Below are 12,080 nucleotides of genomic sequence, written 5' to 3' on the forward strand. Positions count from 1 at the left end.
TGTTGGGTGAAATACCTCTCGCTTAGTACAAGAAAGTCAAAAACCTCTTTAACGTCCTCATTTCTTGCGTGAGTTCATTTATGCCCAACGCTGGTAACCATGCATCCACGCTCGACGCCATGAAGGCATACTCAAGGCAAACACAAATTTTGCACCTTGTAGAATCACTAGCTTCAAGATTTGGGTTTCCCCAAATCCCATCCACACATATCCACTTGTATCTTTGTAATCTAATCAGCCAAATAGTCACTCGGTTCTCATGCAACATCACAACATTACCAAATCATCTTTATTCATCCAATTAAGCCTAAAGCCCCAAATTCATACGTATAACAACCCTAACCCTCAAAATATATCAATTCATCAACATGTCAATTTAATCAAAATAAAATACATGAATTGCATAACAGAATAACAATTGATTCTCAATCATAGCCATATGTGTCCATACAAGTTAAACAAACAATGTAAGAGGCTTACGGATTGCCTCTCTACCCTTATATTTCATATATACTCATGGATGCGACAATCTCACTCCTCTTTACTGGTAGTAATAATCCCACAATTCTATGCGTTCCTTATAGCTCCAAGCTCCTATTTTCGCACTCTCTTTGATGGACTCCTCTAGGTTTCCTTCTACAAGTGTTCTTAGATTTTTAGAAGATGCACAAGAAAACCTAATCCCTTATTTTATTTTTAATAAGGTTTTGAGATAGGCTTGAAGTCCACCAAATACTCTCCACTTATAACCCCTCTTATTTTATTTAAATTAAATTAAGCATTTCTTTGTATTATAACTAAATTAATCTAAAATTATTATTTAGTTAATAAAAATATTATTTATATTATAAACTTAATCAATAAATTAACTTAGCCTATAACATAATTCTTATTAAAGAATAACATAATTCTTATTAAAGAGAATTTATTTTGTTGATTTCAAAACATTTGGAATGTTACATAATTGATATTAAAGCTAATTGAATAGTTAGTATCATGAAGTAATGAACCGATAGAAAGCAAATTAACATGAAAATTGAAAATATGTGTCATCTTCATGGCTCTATGCCACGAATTGAAGTTCTCCCCAGTGAGTGTCTGTGACACAAGAACAAGACTAGGGTTGTTCAATGGATTCAAGAAGAAAGGATTGGAGGGATCTTCCATAGTAGTGATGCCGAATGTAAGAGACATGAGGTAAAGACAAATGAAATAATCAGATTAGATGGAGAAGAAAGAGCTTAAGCGGAAGCATAAGTTTCTCCTAATACCATATTGAAAATTAGAATATGAAGATAGAAGAGAGAAAAACGGAATTCATGTTTGATCAATTGACTATTGAAAAATTATATCAAAGAAATACAAAATGTTCTTTTTATATCTCTTATAAAATTATGCTAACTAATTAGATGAAAAACAGAAACTAATGGTAATATAACAAATAACTTGAGTTGTAATAGTAAGTTTTAGCTTTTAGCTTGGTTTCTAAAATGACTTTATTTGTGCACGTATGTTGTTATCCTAAATACTAAACTTAGATTAGAATATAGGATATTTAAAAAATATTTTGCCTTTATTATTTTTTCTTAATAAAAACTGTTAAAAAATTCACTCAATAGTTAAAATAAATCACCCCTTAATTACATTGATGAAGTCCACTTCAAATTCATTCTAATGACTAGTTTTTTTAAATTTTTTTTATTCCAAACCAGTTTCGACCTTCCATATAAATTTGAATTCCATTTTTTTTATAGATATAGTGTAAAAACTGAAACAAAAAATGAGGAAAAAAATGCAACTTGCATTTACAAAGTTGTTTATTTACTAGTATTTTAAAATATGCAATATAGATGTTAAATGTTTATTATATAATTAAAATTTAAAATAAATTATATGTATAAATAAATACTATGTTTAAATATAAGTTAAAAAATTATATTTTTAGTCTTTTATCTTATTTTTTTAATTCATTTTAGTACTTTATTTCTTAAAATATTCATCTTAGTCATTTATCTCTTAAATTTATGTTAATTTAGTTCTTTTGAATAATTTTTTTTGATTAATTCAAGATTTAAAACTTATCTCGTAAGATTCATTTATATAAAAATTATTTAGTACAATTGAAGTTCAAACTTAAAGTGTTATATACATGGTGAAAATTAAATATTTTCTAAAAATTTAATTTCATATTATTTTATAATCATTCTTGGAATATATTTTTATTTCATTTTCACTATGTCTATGACACTTTTGGATTTGAGGGTCACTTGCATATCCATCAACTTTATGAATAAGCAATCTTTATCAAAAAAAAAATTGTTAACTATCTTTATAGTATGTTTGGATGGGAAATTTAAATGAAGTAATTCATTTATTTGAAGAATTTCAAATTCTTTGAGGTGATATACCTTGTTTGGATGGAGAATTTATAAGGAATTTGAAATTCAAGTATTTGTGAAATTCCTTGAAATTGTAGAATTTTAAATTCTCCCAAAAACATAAGAATTTGAAATTTCTCACATTTGTTTTTCTTATTTCACTTATATATTTTATCTTATCTCTTATCTCTTCATCCTTTTAATTATTGAATATTCAAAAATATTTTTAAAATTAGTAAATATTATTTAATATTAATTTTTAAAATTATTAAATATTTAAAAATTAGCTAAATTTTTTTTTAAAAAAAATTAATTTAAAAATATCAAAATATAAATATATTTTTAAAATCAATTTTATCATGGTAGAATCAAATTACCATATCCAACCCAATAATTTAAAATTTGAAAAATTTGAATTGACTTACCAAACAAAATATTTTAAGAATAATAGAAATTGAAATTAAAGTAATCCAAATACTAAAAATTTTAAATTCCCTGAATTTGTAAAATTCCTCATCCAAACACACCATTAGTGAAATCTCTCTTTTCAATCATCTTTTTTCCATCTCTAGGACACAGTTCCAAGATTTTACTTAAGAAAACCAAGTCTAATATTACTTGTATCAATAATTTGTTGGTTGACAACTCTATACTTAACGACAATAACTATTATCTTTTGATTGCCCTTAAATGACTATATGAGAAAAATATCGAAGTTGCACGCCTTAAAATATGATTGTGCTTGTTCAATAATATAAAATTTGCTGCACATATTGTCAAAGGCTATTCATGTTCAATTACTAACCAAAATCCATAGTCCAAACTGCTATTTATCAAGTTTGGAGGCCCTGTATTTTACACTTCAACATGCTATTCATTACTACCATGGAGGCAAGAAAGCATGGAATGGAGCACACTATAAAGTACTTATAAATCGAACTCGAATTCCTACTAGATGATTTTTATTTTTTATTTTTATTTTTTGACAAAGAAAATTACAGGCCATAATGATAAGCTGAAAAAGATGATCAAACCAAGAATCTATCAAAGATTAATAACAACTGCCAAAGAAGATAGATCGTCCACTATTTTTGTAATCAACTTTTTGTTTGAGTAAAACTGCTCTTCCTTCTTAGGTATACAAGGAAAGTGATCCAAACAAACTAATGGGTGATTAAAAGAAAACTGAGGGGACTGTCTTTTTATTTAAATAATTAACAGTAACGTCAAGAATTCATCACTTGCACTCCACTTGAATCTGGCCTTGTTTCATAAATATAATAACAAATTAAAAACATTGCTGTGATCCATACAAGCCAACAGATAATATGACAAAGTTCATCTTCACAAGTTCACAACCTACAAAACCCAGAAATCTGCTTCTGTTATTATCAATCTGAAGAGAGAACTCACAAACATGTAGATGAAACATATACACTGCTCAATGCTGCCAGAATGAGGAGTTTCAACATTACAACTTCAACCACTCCAAACAAGGACACAAGCCCCAACAATATCTTGCAGGGTAATAATCCTTTAAGTACACCTCCCTGCCATATTCAATAATATAGAAACTGAAGGATTGCCGACGATGAGACATGGTGACACGAGTTACCGGCACTACAGAGATTGTGTGCCTCTCACATATGACCCTTGCAGTGGCAGGTACTTGAGCTCTTTCTGTGATGACATCAGAAGAAAATTTGTTGAGAAAATAAGAATCAGCAAAAAAGGCTGGTGTGCATTGGTGTGCCTGAGTGTTGCACAACTGAACCCCTTTGGATCTATGGAAAACTTCATCTGGTACTGATGCTGCTCCACTTGTTGCATTTACTTTCCGAGTTGAGAGTGTCTTCCTGTAACAGCGCAAACACGTGTTCCTTTAGCATTGTCACTAAAAGGAATCAATATTAAGCATAACAACATGAAACTGGACATTTATGAACCTCTTAAACGAAGATTATATAATAGACCTCATATGTGATGTTTTGTAAGTTTACAATAACCTAGTCTGCAATAATTTTAGTGACAGATTGCAGTTCTGCACACCGATTGAGCAGTAATGTTTAAACATCAAAGAGTGGCATAGTAATTCAGTTTACATCATCCATTTTCTACAAACTCTATTCCTTATTATTTCTCAACTGATTGCGTCCTTTCTAACATCTTATGTGTTGGTTTGTGTTTAAAAGAGATAAAACAGAAACATAGGTGCTGAAACCGTGTGTTTAAATGGCACCACGGAGGTATGTTTATGCAAGTCTACAAAGACTTTTTGAAAGCATACCACACTGGTTTAAATTATAATACCTACTAATGCACATGAACTATGAAAACTAGTGCCTGACAGCCTGCTTAAGTAACTCCTCCGGATGATGTATTATAAATGAATTATGTATGACAAGTTTGAGTAAAATTATTCTAAAGACCAGAAGCATGTCTAATTAATGGCCAATTGTACCATCAGATTGACATACCATCTAATAATGGCCAACTTTCGTGCTAGAAGAGAACCACTTCCATTACATGTTGCACACTTAATTAGTCCACGAGACCCACAAGTCGCACAAGGAATCTTTCCCTTGCCATTACATTTCACACATCTGCAAGAAAATGTAACCTGATAAGTGAATTACAAGTATAAACATCCACCTTGACAGAAAGCAATGAGGCCTGCTTGAATTCAATGTTCAAAATTTTGATTTTCTATACATCATTTTAAGGAAAATAGCAATCTATCAATGCTACGAAGGAGAAGAAAAATGAAGACTATATGATCATTGTATTTTCTATAGGAGCTTCAGCCATATGCACCATACCATTGCTTCACCCTATCTATCTGTCTATATGAACAAACAAACTACTCACACTGTGTCAGAACCATCTTTATGAGCAATTAAACCCCTTCCGTAACAAGTTGCACACTGAGTCATCTGATTTTCCTTATAAAAACCAGGTTCTTGGTCTGCATTGCACGTAGCACAGACTATACTTCCTCGTCCAGCACAAACTGAAAAAAACTTCAAGGGTTTTGTTAGGAGAGGTAAAAGGAAACAGTAAGAAAATAGAGGTATATACATGTACATATTTGATTTGTGAATCTTGGAGATGAAAATCCAAAATTTACCAGAGCATTTCTCAATAACTTCAGAATGAGGAATCTTTTCTCGCACTTCTTTATAGGGTACAAATAGAACAGGGAACTGCGATCTTAGATCCAATTCCCAAAGACCAAGTTCAGGTCCATTATCCTTTCCGTCAATACTGCCACCAAGGTATGGTTCTGTCTCTCTTATGATCTCTCTTTCCTCTATAAATGTATCCAGAGTTCCTACATAAACATTACAGTCTTCCACCGAATGAATCCTCCATGTTCGAGCAGGACGACTACCCCAACAGCAACGATGACCAACATGATCAATGAGCAACTCTCGTATCTCCACTTCATCCAAGATTTTCCTAAAAGTTAATCATCCAGTTAACAAGATTATTTGTCAATACAGTGCTGGAATATTGAACTTGAGAAATCCATATCATAATGAACTTTATTAAAAGGCATACATTTTAGAGAATAGAGACAGCTGACATGTGGAAGATACTTTTTAATTAAAACTGTATAATATGCTCAACCATAAAATGACCTGCCAATTCTATGACCTATTGGCTGTTAGAGGAAACAAGACAAGTAATATTTTAATGAAGCCAATTGTGATGAGAGGTTTATCTTGATCAACCCTGCTTGTTTCTCTCGCTTTCAAAACCCTTTTGAGCTATAACCATTTTCTTAAACACATAAAGGGAGTAAAAACCTATCTTTATGAATTGGAATATTTCCACTGCAAATAAACTCTAGAATATAAATTAGTTGCTTTCTGCTGTATATAATATATGATTTCACTTATTTGCGCTAGATTCCAAAAGAATGGCACATAACACCACCACCCAGATCAGATATATTTTTACCAACACATTTTCAGGTAGCAAAGATACCTTGGTTCCGCAGAGGTCATTTTAATCAAACAGACCAAAATCAACCCCTAAATATCAAGTTCCATAAACCTTTGTTTCTGTTTTCTTCCCTGAAGTCTTATCTAGACCCCTCTGACCACTCAAAAAGCTAGACCCCTCAAATCCCTGAAGTCTTAACAATCAAGAGCATGGTTGAAAGCCTCTTCATAATAATTGAAATAATCGTTCAAGAGTTATTCATAAAGCCTTAAGCCAAGAGTTGTACCAAAGACTAGCTAAGATCTCTCCATGTAATGTCAACACTTCATAGAGTTAGCAGCTCGGTGACATGTTGCTCTATAATGTAGCTCTCTTATGCATAAGTAGCATAACAACATCACTTTCATTATCTAATGTGATTGGTCATCATTCTCTCAAAAAAATTGTCTGCCCGTTCACATATCTATCATTTTTTTTCTAACATCTAATTTCTTTCACAGTAAGGTCTAAATCATTGTAGAACAAAACCAACTATTTAATTCTTTCAGACAATAAAACCAAAACATTAAATAGCCTCATGAACAGCCTAGTTCCAATATTAAAGTTACATGAAAGAAATCTTCCTTAGATTCGTTTTACGTGATCATACCTCTGGAATTGGGCTCTGGGTCCACCATAATCTCCTCCATATCCACCCTGATAAACAAGAACTTGCCCTGCAACAAGTAATAACGTATTCAACATCCAGGTTTGCATACAGGCAAAAGTCTTCTGTAACAAAGTTAAATAAGAAAACTTAGCAACTCTTCAATTCACTCGTAATTATTTTAAAAAAGACATTGCTAAGGAAAAACAAGCAAACTCCCCCAACTAAAGCTCAAATGCTAGTAGCTATACAATGACCGACAAAATCAAAATCAATCATCAAGGTTTTAAAAACAGTCGGTGACCGCAATTTCGACCACAGCATCAAGGCTTTTGGGGTCTTCCCCACTGCAATTGTGACTGCTTCAGAGTTCAGCCACATTTATCTGCAATTTCCCACAATATCAAGAATTGCAATGAAACTGTGGTCCACATTTGTCCATAATATCAAGGGTTGCAATGAAACTGTGGCTGCTACCGCAATTTAAAACATTGGCAATCATCATAATTGAAATGAGAATCAGGAAAAACAAGAGCACCCACCTATAGGCTCAGGCTCAGGTGAACCAACCAAGGCCCCATGAAGGGAAGGGGGGTAGTAACCAGAAGAAGCAGCAGCAGCAGATCGTATTTCATCCACACTCACCTCAGTCCCAGCCAATGAAGCAGTTGGCACCACAGAACCGGTTTGACCCACATACTGATACGAGCTCCATTTTCCACTCTCCTCCTCAACCGATCCACTTCTTTTTTCTAATTCATACCCAATAAAAAAACAAAAAATACCCAGAATCAAAATCGTTATCTCTATTCAAGATCAACAATAAAAATTGAAAATTTTCCATTAAGGAAGTGAAATTGTACCCGGTAACAGAGGCTCCTCCATGGTGGGGTGGATAGGTGACAGTTGAGAGACAGGTTATGTATGAACTACGGTGCCTTATAATCGAGTATTACCTTTGCCATTAAGGAAACTAGAATTGTGGATTAGAATTAGAAGAGTCAAACGGTGTATGATTTGATCGTTGCGATTGGTCCCCGCGGTTCACAAACCGCGTTCTGCCTTGTAGTTTACAAACCAAACTGACAAAATAAGGGAACTTTTTTGGTGTCAAAATCCGAGATACGATCATGTTCTTTAATTTTACTTTTTATTGTTGAGAATCATAGTTGCTATAGAATTTGCAACAATTCACGTAACAAACAATTAAGTACATGTTACTTACAGGTCTAAAACGTCATTAGGAATAAAAATTACGTTTAAAATATAAAAGTTATAATTAATAGTTTTCATTTTAATGTAATTTATCACGTTAAAAATTTGAACCAAACACACACTAACTAATAGGAGTAACTGGATTATTAGAATTTTATGAGACTGTTTTTAGAAATATAATGAATTTTAAATTTTTTAAAAGATTTTTATAATCAACATTTTCATAATCTAATTTTTAATAGATTTATATTTTAAGAAATTATAAAATTTTAAAGAATTTAATGAACTTTTAAAATATAATACAATTAATAATAAAAAATAACATAAATAATAAGGTTTGAATAAAAAAATAATAATAATTTTTTCAATATTTTAATAAAAAATTAATTATTTTAATTGAATATTATTAGATTTAAACGTACTTTAAAAAAATTTAATTACCTTAATTGAATACCAACAAATTTTAATGTACTCTTAAAAAAATTTTATTGTCTTAATTGAATATCACAATATTTTTATATAAAAAATATATCTTAATTGAATATAAGACTTTTTTTATAATAAAAAATATTTTAAAGTCTTTTGAATTTTTTATTTTTTTTTTGGGTTAATTGACGGGATAAAAACATCCCAACACAATCAATTAAAAATCACAAAGGTGCAAAGTATGAGTAATATTAACTCTTATAAATAATAAAAAACAAGGCCTAACATATCATATATACAAATATTATTTTCTAGAGACAAACCAAAATTGACCATCTTATCAACTACTTGATTCGCTTTCCGCAACACATGAGATCAAATTAATCCTTCACTTGTCAAGTTAAAAGAAATAATGCTTTGCATCAATCGAAAATAAGGATGGTAGGGAGCATATGTAATGTAGTAGGTTATTTTAGAAGGCCCAAAAGTCCAATATGGGTGATTTAGTAGCCCAGAACGGGCCGTTCCCAATCTGGAACGGGCCGTTCTAAACTACTAAATTGACCTGTAAATCGTAGTTGAGAACGAGCCGTTCTGGAGGGAGTACGATGCGTTCTGGAGGGAGTACGGGCCGTTCTGGATAGAGAACGGGCCGTTCTGGATGAATCCCAGAACAGGCCGTTCTAGATTCAGAACGGGCCATTCTGCATGTGATTTTTGTACGTGATGAAGGGGTGTAGAACGGGCCGTTCCAGATTCGGAACAGGCCGTTCTGGCCACTCCTAAACCTCTATAAATAGGGGTTGTGTGGTTGAGGAGAAAGTGAAGTTTTTAGAGAGAAGTTTTAGAGAGAAGGACTCTAGGTCTGTGAGCTCCTTTCTCTTCCAAAATTCTCTGTATGATTCCTTTTCTCCTCTAGATCACTAATTTCTTCTGTCTTTTCTTAAAATTCAGATTAGGAAGCTTGCTTTGGGAGGATTGAAGTTCCGGGTTGAGCTCGGAAGGGAATTCTACTTCTTCTTAGTTATTGGCTATTTTGAGCCAATCTTCAGGTGAGGGAAGCTAGAATGTTTATTGTTTAAGTTGCATGTGGTTTAGAAACTCAATTGATGCATGAAAGTTGAGGATCCATGGCTGGATCGGAGAATTCGCTCATTTTTCGGGGTTTTGAGAAAAATGGGGTTTTTGGTGAATTTGATGCATTAGATGGGTGCATGTTGATTTTGAATTTGTTTTGTGTTGTATGGAGCCTATGCATTGTGTTTTTGTGTTTGCATATGGTTGGATTTGTTAGTTTAGATGAGAGTTTTGAACTCTCTGATTGGGATTAGGCTAGGCGTAGGTTGAGTGCGCCAGGCGTGAAAGAGCTTAGGGCTCTCGGGTTGGGTGTTGGGCCATACGTGATTTGGTTGCGTCAGGCGTGGAGACTCTTAGGAGTCTCTGTCTCAAGGACACCGAGCGTGAGTTGAACGCACCAGGCGTGGATGAGTTTTAGGACTCTCAGGTTGCCATTAGGCTGAGCGAGCTAAGGCTGCGTCGGGCATAAACATATTTATGAATGAAATGATGCTAATGCATGTTAAGTTGAAGTTTTGGATCATGTATGTATGATATATGATGTATGGTGAGGTGTGATTCATATGTATGCATAGTGATGATATATATGAATGTTTAAATATGATATGGCATGAGTATATGTTCATATGTGTGTGATTATTGATCATAATGGTGGGTAGACCATGTATGATGTATGATGCATTATTGCATGTGATGTCTTATGACATGTGTATGATTATTGATCATAATGGTGGGTAGACCATGTATGATGTATGATGCATTATTGCATGTGATGTCTTATGACATGTGTATGATTGTTGATCATGATGGTGGGCAGACCATGTATGATGTATGATGCATAATTGCATGTGATGCCTTATGGCATGAGTCTAGCCTAGGACTTGAGGAGAAGAAAAATATTTTTGAACTGGAAGAGTTCATATAGAGTCTCTTGAGAGTGGTGCTTGGATATGCCACTGATATATGAAAGTGGTGCTCAGGTAGGCCACTGGATTTGGGAGTGGTGCTCAGGTAGGCCACTGGGTTGGGTGAGTCTCCTCTAAGTCCTTAGCTAGTGTTGGAGCGGGGTATGAGGTCGAGGGTTATTCCATTAACCAAGTACTCGGGAAGGTGCGTGGATCCTTGCAGATAGTCAGTGGGCGAACTCCACAATTGACTTGGTTATGCATGCCAAGGTCGTGGTAAGCCTGTACCCAGCTATGCTATACCTGACGGTAGATCTGGACTTCCAATTGTGTAAGTGACATCATCCGAGTAAACCCGAGTGAGGATTATATCTTGTTTATCTATGACCGAGCGGGCGCATTGAGCGTGAAAACGATTGGGATGGTTTCGGTAAGATGGAATGTCACTTATACAACACTGTTGTTAGGGAGATCTCCTAGGTGTATGCGTGACGACGCATTAGATGATTGATATACATTGATATTTGTCATGAGATGCATTTATTGCATGATTATTAATATGATGAAGTGTGGTGTTTGACTTCATGATTGGTGGATTGTATTTTATGCATGAGTAGTATTGGATATAGTGTGTGTGGTGTGACTCTATGAATATGACTGATAGTTGGATAATTGTATAGTATAGATTATTGTTCTATACTTGTATAATTGGTTTTGAACTCTAGCTTACCCTTTTATTTTAAATTTAAATAATTAATTTTATGATATTAGGTATATTTTTTACCTATAACTATTTTTTTAATTATTCCAACAATAAAACTTAATTTTATCTTAATTTTAAATATTGTACTCTTGGGATTTGGGTCTGAAAATTTTTTATATATATGTTTATTGTTATCTCAGTGACATGTAAGTATGTTGTACTCTCCCTGGTAGCATATATATATACTTGAGTTAAAAAAAAAAAAATTGACCCTTAATTGTATTAATAGTTGTTTGTTTTGAATTTATTTCATATGTTGTTCATGCATAATATAATTTTATTATGTCTTGTTAAGCATGAGTAATATAATTTTATATGATTGTGAGCTCACTTATCGTGGGTACAATTATATGAAATTTGTGTGAATGAAATAATTTAATTATTTCTCTAATTAATTTTATATTACATTAACAATAATTGTGCCCTATCAGTATTTTGTTGTTAATGTATTTCGGTATTATGATACAATATATTTTTTTTATTTTATCTTATGTCAATTATTTGTCAAGTACCCTATCGGTATTAGATTTTTTTCTGACATAAGTTATGCGTTGTATTTTGTATTTCTTATTTTGTATTTCTTATTTGTTATGATTTGGGACCCTTAGGCGGGATCATAATGAATGAGAAATTTTATATTATAGGTAGGTTTGGCTGTGTATTCAGAAACATTTATTTTTTTATTGCATAATGATTGTGCATATTAAATGTTTCTTTGTTGT

The 12,080-nt window shown here is 32.7% G+C and overlaps 1 protein-coding gene across 1 annotated transcript; it reads right to left on the reverse strand.

The window, feature by feature from the left end:
• Positions 1 to 3,619: 3,619 nt before the first annotated feature.
• LOC109789747 (chaperone protein dnaJ-like protein) lies at positions 3,620 to 8,074 on the reverse strand. The gene is made up of 7 exons (XM_020348777.3): positions 7,836 to 8,074; positions 7,515 to 7,724; positions 6,976 to 7,042; positions 5,506 to 5,837; positions 5,247 to 5,388; positions 4,856 to 4,981; positions 3,620 to 4,234 (listed from the first exon to the last, which is right to left on the reverse strand). The coding sequence occupies exons 1-7, from the start codon at positions 7,855 to 7,857 to the stop codon at positions 3,850 to 3,852; spliced, it is 1,284 nt and encodes a 427-aa protein (XP_020204366.1). The 5' UTR covers positions 7,858 to 8,074; the 3' UTR covers positions 3,620 to 3,849.
• Positions 8,075 to 12,080: the final 4,006 nt, after the last annotated feature.

The sequence above is a fragment of the Cajanus cajan genome, chromosome 4 (assembly GCF_000230855.2).
Source record: "Cajanus cajan strain Asha chromosome 4, NIPB_CcT2T_4, whole genome shotgun sequence".
In the NCBI taxonomy this organism is placed as follows: Eukaryota; Viridiplantae; Streptophyta; class Magnoliopsida; order Fabales; family Fabaceae; genus Cajanus; species Cajanus cajan.